Raw genomic sequence first — 23071 nt, 5'->3', positions numbered from 1 at the left:
TCAGGTTTCAACAATGCAGAACAACGTCAATGGGCCTGGGGACAGGACATTCTGCATCACTGGTCATAAATCTTTCCTAAAATACTACTTACCTGCGATCTTGTTTGCATTCTTGGTCAACTGTATTCAGAGTGGAGTTAAGCTCGGTTTCATCTTCGGGCCTCTGCTGTAAATACAGAGCTTTCAGTGGATTCATGGTCCAGTCAAAGAGAGGATCGTAAAGGAGGACCTACACAGAGAGGGCAACTGTATTAGAAGAAAGTGTGCATTTGGAAATATACAAATGTAAGAAATACAATAAACACAGAGTCAATGGTGAGCCACTGGGGACTGTAGGAAGTTTCCTGTGAAGTGAACTGAATGCATTCCCTTCCATCGCTGAGAAAGGACATCTTTTAGTCCAGGTTTCTTGACTCAAACTCAAACCAAACTCCCTGCTTTGGAGTCCATTTTGATTCGCAGCTGCCCAATCAGACAGTAGAGCCGCCCCCTTCACGTGTCCGAGACTTTAAAGCTTTCTAGACGGAACCAGCACCACCTTTCTCCCTCGGAGCCACTGGCAGGTGGGAAGCAATGACCTTGTGGTTTGCAGCTCAGTGCGTCGCCCACTCCGTCACCAGAGCGCGCACTGTTTCCTGACTAGGAGAAACAATGGAGGGGGGGGGGTGGGGCTACTGGTCCTCCCCTTCCTTCCCTCTCTGCTCTTGACTAGTGTGGTCTGGGTTAAGGGCCTCTGCTTCACAGCAAACCCCAATTTTCTCCAGGTGGACAGTAGGCTGTGGAAGGCAGGGAACACTCTTAACAGGTCATTTGTACCTCATTCCTAAGCCATGTTTTACACATGGTTCACTAGTAAGAAAGCTGTCAGTCTTGCCCCCAATCTACTCTGTGGTCTTTTCTTTCTTAATTCATTCCAAACACAGGTAGAAGGGGAAAAAAGGTATAATTTATTGAATCTTCCAGAAAGCTTCGGGTTCTGGTACTGTGGTTGAGATCTTTAGAATTGAGATTGAGATAAGGAACAGAATTTGGGTACTAAAATAACTGGCGTAGCCCAAACAAGTAACCTTTTAAGCTTCATATTTATATAAGTGAGCTCATTTGGGATGAGATTTTTTTAAAATCTTGGCTATTTAGTCCAGCTAACTACCTCTTGTATTTTTCAGTACCAGACATTTTTTAAATTGTCAGCTCATATCAAAAGTTACCATGTTACTGTGGAGAGTGTTTATGTCGAATATCCCAGCGTTATGAAGGTAGAACATTTTTGGCTGCCGCCTTAATTAGGTTTCCTAGTAGGCTCTAGGAACCCAGATGGTGCACTGGTTACCAGTTGGGTTCCTGATTGCAAGGTCAGCAGATCGAAACCACTAACTGCTCCACAGGAGACTGACGTTAGTCTTGGAAACCCAAAGGAGCAGGTCTATCCTGTCCCGTAGAGTCACTGTGAGATGGCATGGACTTGCTGGCAGTGAGTTTGTTTTGTTTGAATAGGCTGTAGGTGGAGATTATAAAATGCTTCCCACATAACATTGTAAAAATTCAGGCCTTGCCAAATATCCTCATAGGGGTAAGACGTCCCTTAGTTGTAAAAACTACTTAGTGCAGTGTTCACAAAATGGGCAATACCACCCTGTGGTAGTTATATAATCTGTTGCCAATTTGAGAGGATTAAGCGTGTAAAGGTGGAGTTTAGCCTGACAATCAGGATACAGCCAATGAGGAGGCCTCTGTGTGGGCATGGCCTTTCCCTGAGGATCCTGGGAACTCCAGTATTTCCTCCTTGGAGGCAGGAGACACTCTGCTCATTCCCTGAGAGACTCTACTGACAAGACACATGGCATTATGATGATAGACCCTGTTGTCCTGGGAACTGGAGGAGCCACGTGGAGACCCCTGCTAGTGCCAAGATGCTTCTACCGCCACTGGATCCACATGACTTTCCACCCAATAGCCTGTGATCTTCGTGCATTCGGCGTCATTGCATGTGTTTCTTGAGTCTGAAGAAGACTTTATAGATTGATATTGGACATATGGACTAATATCAGTCTTATGGACTTGATCTGGACTGGAATGTTTAATCAATTTTCAATTGCACTTGTATATAAAGCTCTTCCCTATACACATGAGAGTCCATAAGTTTGTTTCTCTGGTGTACCTAGACTAACACACACACACACACACACACACACACACACGATTATGGGTTACATTGCAAAAGTTTTTCATTACCAGGGGGACACTGAGTAATTTATTTCTGAAAATGGGCGAGTAAGCCAAATAAGTTTGGGAAGCTATGGGTTAGCCAGAGGAAGAGAAATATTCCCTTAGCAGAATGGATAAGATCTTGGAGGACAGAACAGTCCCTTTTGAAGTGGAAAATGAGATCTTAAAGTCAGTCTCCTGTGACTGTGGAGTGACGGTGACTCAATGAAATCTAACAGAAACAGAAATGAATCCAACGGAAGAGACTTAAATGCCATTCCAAAGGACAGAGGTCTAGCGTGCTCCTAAAGCGGAGATCACTGGGTAGCAAACTGCTCTTTAGATGGGGCAGCCATGACAAGTGATTCCAGGAAATACGGCTTCCATCTCACTTGTAGTAAAATCCCCAATCCTTACAATGGTGCAGCACCCCAGTGTGGTCTGACCACTGTTCCTCCCCGAACCTGATACCCCCTTCCAAAGATTGAAGCTTACTAGCGAATCTACTAACAACGGACACATCGTCCTACGTCCCGAGTCCTTCTTTAGGAGCCTCGGGCGAGGGTATATCTTGTCTCTCCTGCCATGGGAACCATTGTGGGGCACAAGCTGTTTGTCCCTTAGGCAAAAGAAACGGGACCACCACCTTTCACGGCCCACTGTTGTGAAAGGATGCTGATAGCTCATCCCGGAGAGCAGACTGAAGTGACTGTTGGTCTGTCTCCATGCCCGAGACCAAACGGACACTTTGCCTCCTGTTCTCTGACAAAAGCTGCAGAGAGCAGCCACTTGCAAACTGATCAGTTCCTTCATGCTGCCAGCCTCAGCCTCTCCTCCTAAGAGTCAATGCTCCCTTGTAGGCCTCAAAAACTGTACTCCGCCTTTGTGGGATCCCAGCATGTAGCATGCTGGCCTGAAAGACTACGGAACCTTGACCAGAATAAAGCTCTAGGCTCGAAGTGTCCATGCTTCAGAGACCTCCCACAATCCAACTCTGTCCTGTTTTCTTTTGGACTAAGGTTTCTTAACGGCAGTCATGTCCCTTTCAAACCTGTTTGCGATGTACGATAAGAGCTGGTCTGGACATTTTCTTGCGACTCTTAAGGAGCTAATGTAGGAGCTGTCCAGTCTACTTGAGCATAAAGGATCCTCTGCCAGAGACTGAGCAAAGAAAACACTGGGCAGTGCCTTCAACTTCTTTGGACCTTCAATTTCAAATTTAGTACTTAATTTCAGTCTTAAGTGCAAAAGAAAAAAAGACCATTTCATTTTGAACTTGAGTTTCTGCACTGATGTGTCCATGTTAAGTTTTGCTCACAGTCAAGAACACTTGCCATTCGCAACGAATGCTGCCAACAGGGAGGCACATAATTTGAAATGGGAGATGGAAAAGAGAATGGTCTTCAGCCTGGAGAAAACCAGAGCCTTAGATCTAACATTTCCAACATATTACTCAGACCCACTTCAGAGCCTTCCTGGAGCAAAACCCATTCCATCCTCAGGGTGCCCAGAAGATCTATCGAGAGGCTGCCTCATACAGATGGGCCCAGGGGCACTTTAGCAGGTTGTCACTTCTCACACTTTGCTTTCCACCACTTCCCTCGTATGAAAGACCCACCCTATGAGCAGCCTGTACATTTGCAGAGAGTTTCCCTTCTATGAAAAGGGAAAAACCTAGCCAGTGTCCAGCATGTTTTGCTGCGAGCTCTAAAAGGCAGCACGACGGGCAGCCAGAACAGTGCCACCACCGAGCTCCTCCCAGGGACCGCCCTCCTCGTCAGGCTGCCGTGGCGGTGAACTCGGCTTCGAGAACGACGTGTTAAGTGTTATTTTAGGTTCTGTCTGTTAGCTGGTAAGGTTTAGTTAAGTTCTTTTTTGGGTCTGGGAATGCTCTAAGTCTTTTCCCATGTAGAGTGACGGTAACGGAATTTTTTGCTTTACATCATGTCACCGTGGGAAAGGTTGCATCGGAATGACCGTGAGGGGATCAGGGACCAGCATTCCCTCTGCTGACCACAGTCTCCTAGACAGCCTTGGGTTTTTTGTATTGTTTTTTTTCCCACTGTCCTGCTATTTCACCTTTACTACTTTTTAAAATACCGACACTGACCACATTTAGGGAAGGGGCAGGAACACTGGGTTTTTGAGACGCTCTCATGGAGCAGCCTGGTTGGTTGCCATTAGATACACCATTCTTGCCAGGGTAGAGCTGATGTCTCAAAACACCAGACTCGCTGCTTTAGAATCAATGGGGCCGCGCACTGGACTGCTAACCAACGGTCAGCAGTTTACACCCACAGGAGACCCGTGGCAAAAAGTAGCAGCTTCCTGCATCTGTAAGACCCAGTCTTGGCACCCACAGGTTAGTTCTCCTCTGTCCTTCAGGATCGCTCTGATCCGACACCATAAGCACTGGGCATTTGCTTTTCTTCCTGCTCTGTTCTGGATCAAATGGGCAGTGATGCTGTACAGACCCAACCCCCCCAAGGTGGGCTGCCCAGGGCTAAAACAGAGTGGTACTGGGGGTAGGGCCTGCCTGCAGCAGCCAACCAGTCTAAGCCTCACTCCTAGACCGCACCCCTTCAATCTCCACCGGTCTAACTGGTTCTAAACCTGGCTACTAAGAAGATCGCATTTACTGATCTCCTTTCAACCCTAGTGGAAACCAGTCTAGAAACACCGCCATCATGGCTATCTAAGGTGTCTAGTGGTGACTGATATTTTAAAGGCTACAGGCTACTTAGAGTACAGACTAAGAACACTGAGGGGACGGGAGCACTCCTAAACCAATACTGAAGTGTGAGAATGCTTCCAGCTGTGCGGCCTCCTGCCAACTGCAGCTCAGCATCACCCCTTCATAGGCAAGTGCGAGACTCCTCCAAGCAGGCAGACTTTCTCTCTCTCTCGGCCAGGGGGCGGAATAAAGGCCCCCCTGAGGCAGAGTTACCTCTACGATGGTCAGCAGGGTCTCCTGTGAGCTCCTCATGACGTCCATCGTTTTCTCACAGCACCTGGAGAGTCACACACACGTTATACCTGTGCACCTTGTTGCACGTCACTGCGTTCAGTGTATCTACACCTGTAGACGCTCAGGGACTGGATGCTGACACAACTCATGTGAATAATTCCCAACTGCCTATCTCAAAGGGCATCACGGTACTTCAAAGAGCGGACTTTCAATGGCTGCTTCTGGAATGAACATCCGATTACCCATGTGAGTGCTTTGTACACTTGGCGTGTTTACGGGGGAACGACACTATGAAGCCTCTTTCTGGGTCTTTGTGGAAGCGATTGTGAGCACATGGCCCTACACTGGGAGCCGACAGGGAACTGTGCAACTCCTGTAGCGATCACTTGTACACACTCATGGCAAAAGTGAAGTCATTTATGTACGTCCTGAACAACAAGGGCAGCTATGATTTTAAAAGTCAGCTACAATACAGAATTTAAAAGCACATACAGGGGAGCTTCAAACACTCTGTGGGAATTTTCCATCTTTTTAAACTTGGCTTTACCACAAAATATTCGAAGTCCTCTCAATTGCTACTTTGGATGAGGCCTCAGCTGGTTTGAGGGAGAGCGTATTGACCTTGGGTCACGGTCGTTTTCTCAGCACAGTTAAAGCCCCAGAACGGAATCCTATGAGGTCTAGACAGCTATGATCTAAATACTCTGACATCAAAACCCTCTTCCTCCCTTCCCCTTCCATCACTTACCTTCTGAAGACGCCTTCCACCCCCGTGATGCCCATCCCGTCCACAATATCTCTGGTGAGTCGAAAAGGAACGGTTTCAGGAGTAGGCAGAATTTTACCCTGTTCAAAAGCAACCCCTGAAGTAAAAAAAAAAAAGTGAGATGAAGAGATCTTCTGACGACTGATTCGCTTTGTTCCCCAACAGGCAAAGTGAAAGCCCCCCCGGGGCAAATAACCAGGACCGGCATTCTAGGAGCGTCTCCCTTACTGCTGTGCTACCGTCGCTGATGGCCTAGGAGAGCCTCTCCACGTTAGAATGTCTGTCATTAGAGAAATCTAGGTGAACGGCGATTTTAAAAATGATTGGTAGAATTTAAGATGTAGATGTTGCACATATATGTACACTGTTTTTTAAATTAAACTTTCAATTCTGAGAGCATTCTAGAGTCACATGCAGTTGGTTCAGAATAAAACAAAGATTATCGCCATGCCTTTACCTCATGTCCGACTGGTGACAGCTTGTGCATGGCTAGGAGTGTAAAATGGTACCGTGGCTGTGGAACAAGTGGTTGGTCCTTCAAAAGTTATACCCAGACCTGCCGTCACACTCAGCAGTTCCACATACCCAAAAGGCTTGACGTGGGAATGCAAACCGATACCGACATGGTCACTGCAGCGTTATTCAGCATAGCAAAAGGTGGAAGCCACCCAAGGGTCCTTCAGCAGATGAATGGATAAAGAAACTGTGCTTGTGTGTGGACACTTTGGACATGTAAGGAAAACGCCCACAAAATGTCAATGCTTGGGCGAGTCAACGACAAGAGAAAGCCCTTCATTGAGACGGGTGACACAGTGGCTGCACAGTGAGTTCATGAAGAGAAGGTGTGGGACTGGCGGTGCTCCATCCTGTGTACATAAGGTTGCTATGAGCCAGGGCTTTTTTCAAGGCACCTAACAACAACAACAGTGTTCCATGATCTAAGTGTACCACGGTTTGTTGAATCATTTATCCGCTGAAGAACATCTTGATAGTTCGCAGTTTAGGGTATACTATAAGGGTTTGTATGAACTATGACGGGGCTCCCAGAAGTTTTCAGACAAGTTGCATTAAAATAGACGCCAAAACCACAGTCTATAAATAGAAAATTGATCAGCTGGACTTCATAAAAAGTAAAGATGTTTCCTTTGCGAAAGACCCTGCTAAGATGAGAAGACACGCTGCCGGCTAGGATGAAATACTTGTACATCACAGATCCATCCAAGTTCTAGTCTCTGCGATTTCTAAAGAGCTCTCAAAACTCAACAGAAAAACCAAACAGCCCATTTACAGAATAAGGAAAAGGAAGGAATAGCTCTTTTACCAAAGAAGAAATGCAAATATCAAGCAAACACACGAAAAGGGATATAAATTGAAACCACAATGAGAATGCCTAGTACCAGCTAATTTCTCAAGCTTGTCAACAGCAAGTCAGCATCACCCCAGCTACATCTAGTGCCCTGCCGTTCCCTTAAGATGCTTCGTCTTCATCATCCCTTCTCTCAAAATTGCCTGACAGTCTTCCTTTTTCTAAGCCCATTTTACTGGTGAACCCAGACTGCGGCAGCAATTCCTTTCAGAATTACTGTGCTTATAACGGTTTTAAAAAGTGTTTTTTGCCTGTGAGATCACAAGGCGTTGAAGGGATCAGGTATCAGGCATCAAGGACAACAACAACAAAAATCATATCATTGTGAATGAGGGGGAGTGCGGAGTGGGCACCCAGGGCCCATCTGTGGGAAATACCCTTGCAGAAGGGGATGCCTTGCAGAAGGGCCGTGGGGGAAGAGACGAGCTAGTCAGAGTTCAGTGTAGCAAAGATGAAACATACAATTTTCCTCTAGTTCTTGAATGCTTCCTCCCACCTCACTATCATGATTCCAATTCTACCTTACAAATCTGACTAGACCAGAGGATGTACACAGGTACAGATAGGAACTGGAAACACAGGGAATCCAGGACAGATAAACCCCTCAGGACCAGTGCTGAGAGTGGTGATACCAGGAGGGTGGAGGGAAGGTGAGGGAGAAAGGGGGAACCGATTACAAGGATCTGCATATAACCTCCTCCCTGGGGGATGGACAGCGGAGAAGTGGGTAAAGGGAGATGTTGGACAGTGTAAGATATGACAAAATAATAATAATTTATAAATTATCAAGGGTTCATGGTGGAATGGGGAGGGGGAAGCAGGGAGGGAGAGGGAAAAATGAGGAGCTGATACCAAGGGCTCAAGTAGAAAGCAAATGTTTTGAGAATGATGATGGCAACAAATGTACAAAAAGTGCTTGACACAATGGATGTATATATAGATTGTGCTAAGAGTTGTACGAACCCTCCAATAAAATTATTTTTAAAGGTTTTTTTGTGATAAGTTATATGAGCCCCTAATAAAATGGTTTTTTAAGTGTTTTTTGCTTTGTCTCTTTCATACTTGCAGTAAACATCCTACTGAGCCATTAATTTTTCTTGATGAGCAAATATTTGCTAAGTGGATTAAAAAAGGACTTTTTACTACTTACCTAGATCAATATGTACAAGTTTTGCTGACTGTTCATTTATCAAGATATTTTGTACATGTCTATCACCGAGTCCAAGTATATAACCAACTGGAAAATAAACACATAGAATCACTTATTTCTGCTAGTTTGGTAACACATTTAGCCATAACTTCATCTATATACTTTTTTTAGCACTTAGGGTTTTTAGTGTACTTATTAGGAAATCATGACATAATTGGCCATTTTGTGGATTTCCATGAGCATTACCTTTTACAAATGTTAGCTGCTTTGCTGAAAAATGTTTTCCTTTTAATAATAGGCACACATTTCTAAGTACTAGTATTTCTAACAATAATGTGGTTAAAGTTGAGAACCATTGCTTAACCGAGGCCAAAGCAACACATTCCATGTCCTTAAGTACTTATTGAAAGTACTTCGTAAATTCTTCAGTAAGCCTTCCTTCTGTTTCGTGAATTATATTGGTGTTAGAGGAAAAAACATTGCAAAGCGAAGTCTTGAACTTCCTGTGCTTGAGTTCTATCCAGCTCTGTCATTAACTTTCCAGTTTATACGTAAAGGAGTTGAATCATACCAGTGCTTTGCGGTGTGGAAGAATGCTACACAATAACCTGTGAGCTCTTCCCAGACCTACACGCTCTGCCTCCCTGCCTGTGGCACACTGTCGGGGGGAGGGGCCTTTAGGCAAACAGATATTAATGAAAGCAAGTAAATCCAATGGAGTTCACCATCAGCTTTGTTATTTTCTAAAGAAAATTTCTAGACACCACACATTAAGGAAGAGGAGACATTTCCTACACAACAAATAAGCAGCCTATTCCGTATCATGGAGTAGGACCTTTCTCTCCTGTAAAAGCCAACCTTCAACCCAGAGTGAGGAGGAACAAGAAACACAGGGACCTAATGATGACGAAGATCTCTGGTTATTACTCCCCACCCAGCCTGGAGCCAGAATGTCAGAGGACTGAGTCTGCTAAGATGTTCAAGAAGATTACCGATCGAAGACGTAGCCACGCTGCGAGTATAAGCCAATCGTTTCTCAAACCAAACAGCTGGATCCAAGAATTTTTCCATGCAGAAGTAACGGAACACTGGCTGAAAATTCTGGCAAATTTCCATGAAAGTTTCATACTTCTCCTCAAAAGACTTCTTTTGTACTTCCTTCAAATAGACCATAAAAATTATTTTCTCATGTGTCAGTTAACTGAACCAATACTAAATATTGACATTAAAATATAACAGGTATAAGGGAGATTAAAACATGAACAAGATAGCAGCTTTGCCCGTAAGAAGCTAACAGTCTGGTTAGAGAAGCCATTAAGTATAAGCGTTACTCCCTATAGATGTTCATGTTCACCAGCAAGGGCTGTCACTGGTTTTCTGAATTAAGGAATGAGTGAATGGGTGAATGAATGGTACTGTAATGCAGGAAGCACAACCACAGACGGGCCAAGGGCAGAGCCCGCATATATCGGATGGCATCCTGGCACCCCGTGAGGATTAAATAATCACTGTGCTTCCCAACATCCTCTCTGGATACAGACCTTCCTGAGGCAAAGCTGGCCTACGTACCCGTGACTCAACGTCCCTCTGAACCAGTGGTTCTCAACTTCTTCATGCCACTACCCTTTCATACAGTTCCTCATGTGTGGTGACCCCCAACCACAAAATTATTTTTTGTTGCTACTTCATCACTGTCATGTTGCTACTATTATGAATTGGGTGACCCCTGTGAAAGGGTCACTCAACCCCCAAAGGGGTCGCGACCCACAGGTTGAGAACTGCTGATCTGGATGCTGATAAAATCCACACACCTCTAGCCCAGGTGTATTTATTCAGCTTGAGTTTGATTTGCTTCTGTCTACTTAAAATCTTTACTGGGATTGCAGCTGCCCCAAATCCAAATGTGGTCCACCTTCCTATGTTGGGCAACCTTCAGCCACCTCACTCGGTCAATAGCCTCACCCTCACCTCAGTCACTCCAGCCAACAAACAGGACACGGACTAGACTGTTCCTTTTCCCCAGTCCCACTTCAAACCAGCAACCAAATCCTCTCAGTTCTGACTTGTTCGCGTTTCTACTATCTACCATCGTATTGTCCAGCTGTACCTCAGGAGAAAAGACCTGACAATCCTGCTCCAGTAGAGATTACCCGATAAAGTAAGCCTGTTCTGTCACACAGAGTTGCCACGAGGCAAAAGCAATTCCCTTGCACAAAGAAGCTCTACCCACCCCACTATTCGGCTTAGTTCAGAACCCATAAATATCTAAAATGTAAATTTTATATTCCATTCCTCCAAATGGTTCTCTACTGACTGCAAGGTAGAGTCCAAACTTGTTAGCCTCTCTCACAGCAGCTCGAACCACATCTGAGACAGTTCAAGTTTATTGTGCCAACCTGGCTGATAAAAACATGTAGGGTTAATTGAGGGGCAGAGGGATCAATGGCTCCATGAGCCTTGCTTTTCTAGTTCTTGGGTCTCGTGCTTTCTGATGGTCGGACCAGGGTGCAGCTGCATTAGCCAGTTCCTGGCTTCAGCTGGCAAGGCTGACTTCCTGCAAGACATCCCCAAGGAGAAACCGTATGGACCTGCCCCGATGTAGCCCTGGGTGCTGGAGCAGCTGTGTGGAGACCTCTGCCAGCGTTTAGATGCTTACATGTTCACTGACTCGGCTTTCCTCCTGCAGTCGGCATCATAGTGCGTGTTTTGTGAGATGGAGGAGGGCTTTGTGGATTGGTGTCGGACATATGGGTTAATGTTGGACTTGTGGGCTTAGGTAGCACTGGGTTGGGATGTTTTCTTGATGCATAGTTAAGCTTTATATAAAACTCTCTCTTGGAGCACAGCCTGGCCCACCAGGCCGTGATGATGATGTTCCTGAGTAGAGCAGCCAGTCCACAGAGAGAACAACATGGCTGGCCCTACTATGAGACATGATGCCCCTCAGTGACTAAGGGAGATACAGGGGACAGCACCGGAGACACAGTGTGGGAATTGCACCTGACCTGATACCACCACACCGAGGCAAATCACTGGGGGAGTGCAGCGGAACAACAAGGGAATGGAGTGGCAAGGTCCCCAGGGAATGCTGAAAGTGGACTTTGGGGCCAGGGCGTGGTGCCCCAACAGACTGGACTGGAAAACGCTCCTAAGGGCCAGCAAACGATCCCTGAACTAACTACAAGCTTTTCTCTTGTGAACTGTTTTGTTCTGTTCTTTGTCAGTGGTTTGTTTTTGTTGTTTTGTTGTCTGGTTGTCTACTGCTGCTTTGTTTTCCTCTGTCTAGTTTTCGTGCATGTTAGTGACTCCACAGGTCTGTCTGAATAGGACAGGCTGGATGAACTATCTGGATGAAAAACAACGGGACCGACAGTTCCGGGGGTACTTGGGGTGGGGGGTAGGGGGGGTAAGGAAGTGGTGTTAAGAAACCCAGGGACAAGGGAAAAACATGGGACCCCAAATGGTAGAGAAGGGGGAGTGGCAGGCCTGGTGGGAAATGATCAAGGATAAGGTTGCTTAGAGAAGAGGTATACTCTAGCCCAGGTGGGGACGGAGCATGGTAGTAGGGCAGGAGGAAGGTCAAGGGAGATGGAGGAAAGAGCTAGGAGTCAAAGGGCATTCATGGAGGTCTAGACAAAGACATGTACATGCAAATATATATAGGAGGATGAGGAAATAGATCTATGTGTCTATATTTATAGGTCAAGTATTAAGGTGGCGGAAGGACCTTGGGCCTCTACTCAAACACTCCCTCAATGCATGAATACCATCTTTTATTAAATTGGAACTCTATGATACTCACTCTCCCGACACAACGGCTGGAGCCAAAGTGGGTGAGCAAGTAAATGTGGTGAAGAAAGCTGATGGTGCCCGGCTATCAAAAGAGATAGTGACTGGGGTCTTAAAGGCTTGAAGATAAACAAGCGGCCATCTAGCTCAGAAGCAACAAAGTCCACATGGAAGAACACACCAGCCTGTGTGATCGAGTGGTCCCAAAGGGATCAAAGAACAAAAAATCATATCATTGACTGCACACCTCCATGATAGGATCGCTGAAGACAAATGGGTGCATAAGCAAATGTGGTGAAGAAAGTTGATGGTGCCCGGCTATCAAAAGAGATAGTGTCTGGGGTCTTAAAGGCTTGAAGGTGAACAAGCGGCCATCTAGCTCAGAAGCAAAAAAGCCCACATGGAAGAAGCACACCGGCCAGTGCGATCACGAGGTGCCCAAGGGACCAGGTATAAGCATCATGCAAAAAAAAAAAAAGATATAAGTGTGTGTATGTATGTGTATATATGTATATATATATCATATTAAATGAAGGGGGAAGTGCAGAGTGGAGACCCAAGGCCCAAGTGTCGGCCAATGGAGATCCACTCCTAGAGGGGTTTAGGAGAGGAGATGGGTTAATTAGGGTGAGAGGTAGTATCGATGAAGAACACAGCTTTCCCCAAGATCCTGGATGCTTCCTCCCCACAACTACCATGATCCGAATTCTACCTTGCAGGGCTGGATAGGACAGAGGCTGTACACTGGTACATATGAGGGTTGGAGGTACAGGGAATCCAGGGTGGATGATACCTTCAGGACCAAGGGTGTGAGGGACGATGCTGGGAGAGTGGAGGGTGAGTGGGTTGGAAAGGGGGAACTGATTACAAGGATCCACATATGACCTCTTCCCTGGGAGAGGGACAGCAGAGAAGGGGGGAAGGGAGACTCCGGATAGGGCAAGATATGACAAAATAACGAGGTATAAATTACCAAGGGCATATGAGGGAGGGGGGAATGGGGAGGGAGGGGGGGAAAAAAAAGAGGACCTGATGCAAGGGGCTTAAGTGGAGAGCAAATTCCTTGAGAATGATTGGGGCAGGGAATGTATGGATGTGCTTTATACAATTGATGTATGTATATGTATGAACTGTGAAAAGAATTGTATCAGCCCCAATAAATTGTTAAAATAAAAATTAAAAAAAGAAAGTTAAAAAAAAAACTCTCTCTTATACATATGAGTTTCTATGGATTTGTTTCTCTAATGTACCCAGACTATCACAACATCTAACCACATCTATCTAATCTTCCTCAAATAATAAGCCCACATTGTCTTCAACTCTTGATTCACACCTCTTTCCTTGTTTGTAGCTCATTCTGCCCGGAACACCAACTCACTGACAAAACTGAGCTACACAACCATCTCCTCTGTGAAACCTTTCCTGACTCTAACTCTCTTCAAACCTTGATCCAGGTAAACTTCCTCCTGTGTCTACACTGTCCCAAAGCCCATAAAACTTCTTCACAAACATTAAAAACATTTAACAGGAAAAAAAAATAAACGGAAGAGCAAGTGGATTCTGTAGTTGGACCAAGTTCACACCTTCACCCCATCATTTACTAGCCTAGGGCCCAGCCAACGTTCTGAGCTGCTGCTCGTCCACATGGGAATGCTCACGGTGAAGGTTAACTAGGCAGGGTCAGCACAGACAGAAGGCATTCACAAACGCTGCTGACGGGGAGAACGGATGTAGGACCGTATGGCCAATGTGACATGGCAAATCCTCCAGACCATCACTTGCCTTGCTAAGATTTATCTTATTGCAAATAGAAAGCAAATCAGCACGCACTGAATAGTAATTAGCTGAGCTTCGCCCCTGGCCAACGTTGGCACCGTAGTCGTTTGGTAACCTTCCTTTCACATGCAAATGCACTTTCATTATGGGGGGCTTACTTTCATTTACTTAGCATACTTAATAAACTTCATTTACTTTAGAATATTTTTGCTTCATGAAATGAAGCTTTTTATGTTACACAGTATTTGAGAACTGTCAGCTGTAATAAGCAGGTGAGTGACCTTGCACTAACTTCGGAATGCTACTTACCATCATCTTCTTTTGGCACTGGTACGCACTGAAATCCTTTGGCCTGTATCTCTTATGAGCACCGTCTTCGTTGTGAACCAGAAAGTCGCCAATGGGCACGGTCCCTGAGCACCATTCCAGAACCCCACTTCGCTGGGACAGGGGAACCACCTGAAGTGACCAGTGAAAGAGCTTTTGAGCAAGAAGGACATCAACACCCATTGTGGACCACTCAACTATCAGTCAGTGAAAAGCATTTTTTTCCCCAGCCTGTTTTAAAATTTTTGTTTGCAGGCGACAAATCTCCCTTGAGACACTGCTGTTATGCAGTCCTAGTGATCCCCTTGGACAGGGTCGAACTGCTCCATACGTTTCCAAGGCAGGAATCTTCATGAAGCACATTGACAAACCTGTCTCCTGAAGGGCAGCCGCTGGGTTTGAACTGATGACCTTTTGGTTAGCAGCTGAGTGCTTAACCACTGCACTGCCTGGGCTCTCTCCTTTGAGAAAACAAACTTCAAGTTCAAAGAATATGACTTTTTTTGGGGGGGTGACCTCTGAGAGCCTTCTCATCTCTCATCTCTCAGTTCCTACGGTAGATAAGCACAAATGAGCAATTATAGTGCTCAAGTATTTTTTAAAAAGTATTACCTTTTAAATTATATTTTAAAAATCCATAAACCATAGGAGCCCTAGGTGCAATAGGTGCTAACCACCAGGTTGCTGGTTCAAAGCTACCAGCTGCTCCTTGGGAAAGAGTGAAGGTTATGTGCTCCCATGAAGACGTAGAGTCTCAGAAACACCTAGCAGGATCACGGAGTTGGAGCTGGTGCAAGGGCAGTGGGTTTGGTTTCTTATTATAAACCATTGAGTAAAAAAGTATGAATAATGAATAATTATCTTTTACTCAATGCAAAGCTTTATCAAGTCTAAGATATTGAAAAATAGTTGCTGGGAGTATAACTTACCTTCATACATTTTAAAATATTTTTATTTCAAAGCTACACATAAAGTTGTAAACTTTATACAGAGTATTATATGCATGTCTTTACAATTCACTCATTGTTTTGATTTTAGTAATGTTTGTACTTTTACCTCAAAGTCATTCATCTTAAGTTTTATTATTCTATTGTAAAAATACAAAAGTAAAACAAGAGTATTGTTACAAAATCACAGAAAACTTTATTTAAAAAAGTATAAAAATGTGAAGCTACTTGTTTCTTGATATATCCTCCTTCTAGGTCTATACAATGCAAAAGGCAAGGTTTCCATCTCTTTATTCTTATTCCAAAGAATTTTGGACTCTTTAATTTTCACCATGACAAAACAGCAGTTTTTGGGCAACCATGAGGGATGCAAATCGTGTTCTTTTCAGTGGTCCTTGAGTTTGGGGCACAGAGCAGTCTGAGGGGCGAGATCAGGGCTGTGAGGCAGATAGGGGAAGGTCTCTGAGGAAATGCTTGCTCCCTTGAGGAAGGAACCGGGGCATCACCACGATGGGAAACATTCCTTCCAACGCACACTGTCCTGGCCTGCTTGTCAATGCGGGTTTCTACTCCCTAATAAGCTGTGCTTGTCTTTATCGTTGGAGGAAAAATCTATCAAGATTACCTCTTGGACCCCAGGCAGATAAAACGAAATACTTGAAGAATTTGTATGAGAAGTTACTTATGCATTCCTATTTATCAGCAGCAATACAAGTTAGAAGATGACATCATAAAGATTTTGTTTAGATTATTAAGAGAAAATAGAACTATCAAAAATATGTGGAAACTAGACAAAGTTTTAAATAAAATGTAATTTTGAGAATATATCTATCTATATAAAAAGATTACCCCATGGGAATCTCAAGAAGTAGTTTCCATACCCTTCTACTCTGAATTAAACTAGTCTACGACACGTCTTGGGTGCAATTCATCCCACAGAACTGTCTTCAGTACCTTCAACCTTGATTAAGTGACTGCTGAACAGCCCACCTCTGTGAGGAAGCTGCCCTCTCTGCACGCTCCTGGCATCACCAAGTGGGATGCTTGCTAAGGCCCTGAGGTCTCACTGAAATGGAAAATGCCAGATCATGTGAGATCCCAATTGTAGTGACAGCTCTTTGGTCTTTCTCTCTCTCTCTAGACTGCAGCCACAGCTTTTTGATCCACTGATGCGTACATCTCGGCCAATGTCAGGGAGACACTTTAGATGAGCACAGGAATTATCGAACCTCAACATTAATGGAGACATTAAAAAATAAAATGTGAGATTGTGTCTAATGCAGAGGTTGGAACCATGGCCTTTGGACAAACCTGCCTCCATTTTTTTTTTTTTTTTTACAATCTGGGGCTGAAATAATTTTTAACAGTTTTAAGGTTTGAAGAGAAAAACCAGAAACCTAACATGTTTTCTACCTGGTCCTTAACAGAAATGTTTGCTGGCCCGAGTAATGATAGCTCTTATATGTTCTTGGTGAAACAGTACCTTATACGTGCAGATGGTTAGTTTCCGCTTTCTGGTTTCCGTGTTTCTCTGCAGTAACATATTACACATCTGGAAAACCTGCTGCATGACAGCATCTTGTCTGAGGTCATCACGGCCCTGTGGAGTCATCGACCACGAATAAGCACAGCTCAGTTTCTTTTCTCAGAGTCCGTTGAGGAAAACGGAAAGGCACTCGAAGCTCAATCTGTGCACCGGTGCTGCTCTTAACAATCTTTACAGTAAATGAGAGCTGCTGCCTTTCTTCTTCAACATGAGCTTCAGTTTGGGACAGAACAACTGATTTAGCAGGAGCACATTCCCCCAGCTGTGCCAGGAGCTTCATGGCAATGACCTGAGCATGCAACGTGGCATCCGGATGGAGCAGCAGTCTTCCCCCACTGCTCCATGGACCCTCTGCTGCAATGCTGTTTGCAACTCACTCAGAGTGACCCTATAGGGCAGAATGTAACTGCTCCACAGGTTTCTGTACTGTATAAACCTGCACAGAAGTAGACAGTCTCATCTTTCTCCCAACGAGCAGCTGTTGGGTTTGAACCACTGACCTCTTGGTTAGCAGCCCAACACTTAACATGCTGTGCTATCAGGGCACCTCTACTACTGCCCTGAGTAGTAAAGACCTCCTGCAAACAGGCGGTCAAGGAGGAATGCCACCCCTCTGTGGTACGTTGCGAAGCATTCAGCAAGGTCCAGGACGCTGACCCAAGTACCTTTACTTTATACTGTTAAGAAAATAAGCAACCACTACCAAATTTTTTTTTCTCAAAACAAGCTGATTATTAATTTCCTCATGCCTACACATGTTAACAGTATTCTTTCATTTAATCGGTTCTAGAAAACAATGTTTTCTTTATAATAAATTTACCTTATAGGAAGAAATACATTAATTCCTATAAGTAATTATTCAGAATAAGAATGAAGACCCAAATAACACAGGAAGAAAAGATCAAGTAATGTTTGCTTTGACTCTGAAGTTGTTAGCTCTCTAAGAACCGCTCCTGGGCAGGGAAGCCTCACCTTGACAAGCTGTCGCCTTTCCTTGCCATCAGAGCCTACACAATCTATTATTTTTGGTAGATTTATACCTCCTGCTAAACGAAATTCTGCTTTGAATGACTGTATAGTCACCAGATTCTCATATTTTCCTGTGGGGTCCACCTAATAAGAAGTATAAATATGACAACAGGTTAGAGACATTATTTACATTTAAAGAAAAAATGACTTATAAGTGACGTTACCAGAAGAATAAATGACAACATGCTGTGGGATAAGAACTAGAACTATAATTTTATTATCTTGTTTAAGATAAAGAAGTAGAATCTGTCACTGGAAAGGTTTTAAAAAATGATGGATAGATATCACATTCTAAAAAAAATATCTCTCACCACAGCCAGGGCGCACAAAGGTCTATTCAAAAGACAGGCTTAGGTCTTTCCATGTATTGCCCTCTGTCAGCTGGGAAACAACTGAATTCCTCCCCCAAACAGTAACCAGTCAAATTTTAGAAAAAGGCAAAGAGGAGCTTTCATCGTTACGACAGCCAGAGCTGGCATTTTCAGAAAGGTTCAGCTAAATAACTCAGCTGACACCACGGGGGAGACAGCCCTTTGTATAATGCAGCTACACTGTGCATTCAACAACGACAGATCCAAAACACTACAGTGCAAACTCAGAGGTAGTTAAAAATGAGCATTTTCTCACCCATTAGCTTTATTATTATATTTCTGCCCACTTGGTATTTATATAGCAATTACCCATCATTATAAACGTCATGTATTTATAGTCAACAAAATACACGACAATGTAATGCACGAGGAATTAAGACATCTACAACGGCAAACAATTAGGAACTGCCGTGCCAGTGAAGCGGTAGCGCCGGCAGAAGTGCGTGCCTCCTGCTGCTGTCTCCCTGAGATGGCCACGGGCAGGCTGCTTCCTAACAGAGGTAGGTGGGCGGCGAGATGGGCAAGAAGAGGAGCAGAAGGAGTCTGAGTATGTGAAGGCTCGGGGAGCCTAGTAAAGGCAAACTAGAGGCCCCATCATCCGAAACTTCCCAATCTTGACCGACTAAGAGAAGCTGCTTAAAATGGTGTAACCAAATATGGAGAAATGTAGTCTTAATTTAAAAAAATCAAAACCGTTCACGCTAAATTACCTTGATTTCCATAGTGGGGACAACAACATCTTCTAAATTCTTCAGTTTGGTAATTGGCTGGTCTGTTGGAATATTTATGCCTTCTGCATTTAAAATGAAGAGATGTCAGTGACACCCGCACATTTAGAAGGAACAGTACTGATGTTTACATACAGCTGAGTACTCGGAAGATGCCATCAGACCCAAAGGAGTCGACGCTGTGCTTCTGCTCAGAAAGCAGGCTTGCTTCTGCACACTTGTTTTCACAGGAGTGAAAGGTAAGCATGGCCTGCAGATATGCATGCTCTGTGGCAGTCGCAATTAGACCAGCGTGCACTGAGGAGCCCAGCTGAGAACCTGAAAACAACTCGGTAAGCGTTTGCATAGCACAAACAGAATTTAGTCCTGTCAATTTATCACTAAGTGACTTTAGGATGTGACAATATTCTGTTTCATTAGAGGAAATATTGTGTAGCATCCTATTCTTATTTTAAGGTAATAGGAATTTAAACTTGAAGATATGTTTCTGAATAGGAAGAGGAATGAATATATTAAAAATACAGGTTCTAGGTAAACACATTTACCTAGACTACAGCAGTTTAATTATTCAGAGACCCATCACGAAATGTCATGGATTAAACACAAGGCATTCTAGAACCTGTGGAGGCAGTGTTTATAGTGAAATAACCAATATCATTAAAAACAATAATAAAGCCATTCCATCTTGAAAACTGTTAATTAGTTACTGTAATGGGTTTTCTTCTATGCAATTCTTTACAACACATACTTGTATCAGCAGATTATACGAAGAAATTAAACACTAGCTTCGTGTTGTTGTTAGCTGGCTGTGAAGCCTGTCTTGGCTCGCGGTGACCCCGTGTATGATGGAAACAAGCTACTGTAGCCCATGAGTTTTCACTGTCTGATCTTGTGGGCGTAGTAGGTTGCCAGCCCTTTCTTCTTTGTTGGTCTGAGTTTGAGACCTCTGCGGAAACCTGTCAGCATCATAGCCAGGCACAAGCTTCCATGCAGGTAACAGTGGCTGTGCTTCAGGAACATGGCTAGGGAATCACACCTGGGCACCTCCTGAAGGTGAGAATTCTCCCATGGCCCACAATGCTCTCCATTTATTGTACTTACCTGTCAGTTGCACCAATATTTTTTAAAACATTTTATTAGGGGCTCAAAAAACTCTTATCACAATCCATACACATACATACATCAATTGTATAAAGCACATCTGCACATTCTTTGCCCTGATCATTTTCAAAGCATTTGCTCTCCACTTAAGCCCTTTGCATCAGGTCCTCTTTTTTCCCCTCCCTTCCCGCTCCCCCCTCCCTCATGAGCCCATGATAATTTATAAATTATTATCTTGTCATATATTGCCCTATCCGGAGTCTCCCTTCACCCCCTTCTCTGCCATCCGTCTCCCAGGGAGGAGGTCACATGTAGATCCTTGTAATCGGTTCCCCCTTTCCAATCCACTCACCCTCTACTCTCCCAGTATCGCCCCTCACGCCCCTGGTCCTGAAGGTATCATCCACCCTGGATTCCCTGTGCCTCCAGCTCCTATCTGCACCAGTGTACAACCTCTGCTCTATCCAGACTTGCAAGGTAGAATTCGGATTATGGTAGTTGGGGGGGAGGAAGCATCCAGGATCTGGAAGAAAGCTGTATTCTTCATCGGTGCTACGTCGCACCCTGACTGACTCATCTCCTGCCCTAGACCCCTCTGTGAGGGGATCGATCTCCAGTGGCCGACAAAAGGGCTTTGGGTCTCCACTCTGCACTTTCCTGTTCATTCACTATGGTAAGAATTTTTTTTTGATGATGCCTTATACCTGATCCCTTTGACACCTTGTGATCGCACAGGCTGGTGTGCTTCTTCGACGTGGGCTTTGTTGCTTGTTCACCTTCAGTTGCACCAATATTAAGTGCAACAATAATTGGAAGGTGCTGAGGCAATTACCTAATACAGCACTCGAGTGTTTGGGTCCCGTGTGAACTGTAACCATCGGCCTCTCTCATTGACAACCAGAGCGCTGTCCGGGGGTTCAAGGAGATTGACCTTGTAGACTCTATAGTGCACATGCCCACACAGTGAACAAGCATGACATTTCAGATACATACTTCTCTGAGTCTTCCAGTGAGTGGCATCTAAGTTTGCTAGCAGAATATAAGCGTCACAAAGGGCCTCCACATTCCTGACCATCTGGGGTCTCCTACTTTTGATGACATGTATTATTTTACGTGCAGCTGCAGCTCTGTCCTATAGAAAAAACAAGAAACAAAACCACTACAGGAGGAAATACACAACACTTAAACTATTCCGTTTAATAAATGAAAAATTAGGATTTATGCATATACCAAAATCCTTCCTCAGATGCAAAATCATGAGCACAGGAGCTTCAAAAGTCAATGACTTAGATGACTTTAAATCATTTTCCCCTTAGCTCATCGCTTTAAGGAAACCAAGTAAAATACTGCTGGCGCTCCCTATGGTTAGAGAAGGGCGCAGGCAGCACAGTGGGCAGAAGTCAGTGTCATCAACTGCCCCTGTGAAAGACGCAGGAGTTGCTTCTGTACAGATTTATAACGCTGAAAATTCCGTGGAGCAACTTCTACCCTGGCCAACAGAGTTCCCTGGGAGGGAGAGTGAACTCAGAGCCAACAAGGTTCTTTTCTCAATGCTTTGAGGAAAAATATGACTTATAAAAAACAAAGACGAAAAAAAAAGAAATGAATTTTAGTACCTTAACAAAGAATTTAAAAACGGAGTATTGTCAGCAGTCCACATTCTTTTTTTTTCTTTACAGTACTATCAATCTTTATTAATGTATTTTTAACTCACTTTATTGGGGCTCATACAACTATCACAATCCATCCATCCATCCATTGTGTCGAGCACATCTGTACATTTGTTGCCATCATCCTTCTCAAACATTTCCTTTCTACTTGAGTCCTTGGTATCAGCTAATTCTTTCTGCTCCCTCTTTACCCCACTGCCTCACGAACCCTTGAAAATTTATAAATTTTTATTATTTTTCATGTCTCACACTGTCCCAACGTCTCCCTTCACCCCCTTTTCTATTGTCTGTGCCCAGGGAGGGGTTGTGCGTGGAAGCAGTAAACATTCTCATACCCCCTAAGGCTGTTTAATGGAAATACCTCGTCAAGCTGAGAGCTCTGTCTGGGAGCGGTCTTGGCTATTCTACTCCTTTTTGCTGCCTCCGGCTTGGTCAGAAATTCGTCTTTGTTGGCATTCGCTAAGGCCAGTACAATGAATAAAGCATGGTGCGGGTGATCCATTGACGCTCTGGAGATGAGCTATGAGAAAACGGAAAACCATTAGTTCTATGCAAACAAACAAAAAAATAGAAAGTCCATACGAGAAGGAAAACTTGGTAGCTTACATTTTCCTGATTATTAAAATGTGTAATTTTTTTATTGCAGTGAGTGAAATGTGCGTGTGTGTGTGTGTGTGTGTGTGTGAGAGAGAGAGAGAGAGAGAGAGAGATTGAGAGAGGCGTGAGGGATAAGAGAGAAATTAAGTAACTTATGTGTAGTGAGATGAAATAAAAGAAAATTTCATTCTTGCTCTTAAACAATTTAATAAACGAGTAAAATTTTCTATACTTCCAGTTCTTAGCCTGTAATGGTAGTATAATGCCATCTATAAGGGGCTTTCAGAAAGTTTGTAAAAAAAATCCATAATCTTTCCATTCTATTTTCCCAAGAACTATTGGAAGCTCCCACGTGTAAGAACATAAAAGTTATAGTATATTTTGATTTTTGATTTACTTACATTATTGAGGACTTCATGAAATCCTAGGCCTCCCATCATCTTGGTTCCCATTCTAGCAGCCAATTGGTACATAAGAGGCAAAAATTTATATGACGGAATCTTCATTCCAACGCTCTACAATTTGAAAAAACCACAAAATTAGGAAACAATGCTTTTTACATATTCTTATTCCTAAGTAAATAAATGACGCTAAGATAAATCTACAGCACTAGTAGGTACAAGGCTGCTACGAACTGGAAGTCGACACAAGGGCAGTATGTTTGCGGGGGTTTGGTTTAACGAAACTGTCTAGGTAGTTCTTACAACTTCTTAACTATATTTTTTTCACACAGTC

General features: G+C 44.0%; 1 protein-coding gene across 1 annotated transcript in view; it reads right to left on the bottom strand.

Annotated features, from left to right (window-relative positions):
* ATM (ATM serine/threonine kinase) overlaps positions 1-23071 on the bottom strand; it is a 137396-nt gene that overhangs the window by 3535 nt on the left and 110790 nt on the right. Inside the window, exons 51-62 of the mRNA XM_075546557.1 lie at positions 22738-22851; positions 22101-22259; positions 21063-21201; positions 18951-19033; positions 17813-17953; positions 16778-16894; positions 14330-14479; positions 9448-9613; positions 8456-8542; positions 5922-6036; positions 5153-5216; positions 93-229 (exon numbers count right to left, since the gene is read on the bottom strand). Coding sequence (XP_075402672.1) covers positions 93-229; positions 5153-5216; positions 5922-6036; positions 8456-8542; positions 9448-9613; positions 14330-14479; positions 16778-16894; positions 17813-17953; positions 18951-19033; positions 21063-21201; positions 22101-22259; positions 22738-22851 — 1472 coding nt within the window. The remainder of the gene's footprint in view (positions 1-92; positions 230-5152; positions 5217-5921; positions 6037-8455; positions 8543-9447; positions 9614-14329; positions 14480-16777; positions 16895-17812; positions 17954-18950; positions 19034-21062; positions 21202-22100; positions 22260-22737; positions 22852-23071) is intronic.

The sequence above is a fragment of the Tenrec ecaudatus genome, chromosome 4, assembly GCF_050624435.1.
Source record: "Tenrec ecaudatus isolate mTenEca1 chromosome 4, mTenEca1.hap1, whole genome shotgun sequence".
In the NCBI taxonomy this organism is placed as follows: Eukaryota; Metazoa; Chordata; class Mammalia; order Afrosoricida; family Tenrecidae; genus Tenrec; species Tenrec ecaudatus.
This window is presented reverse-complemented; position numbering and strand designations above follow the sequence as displayed.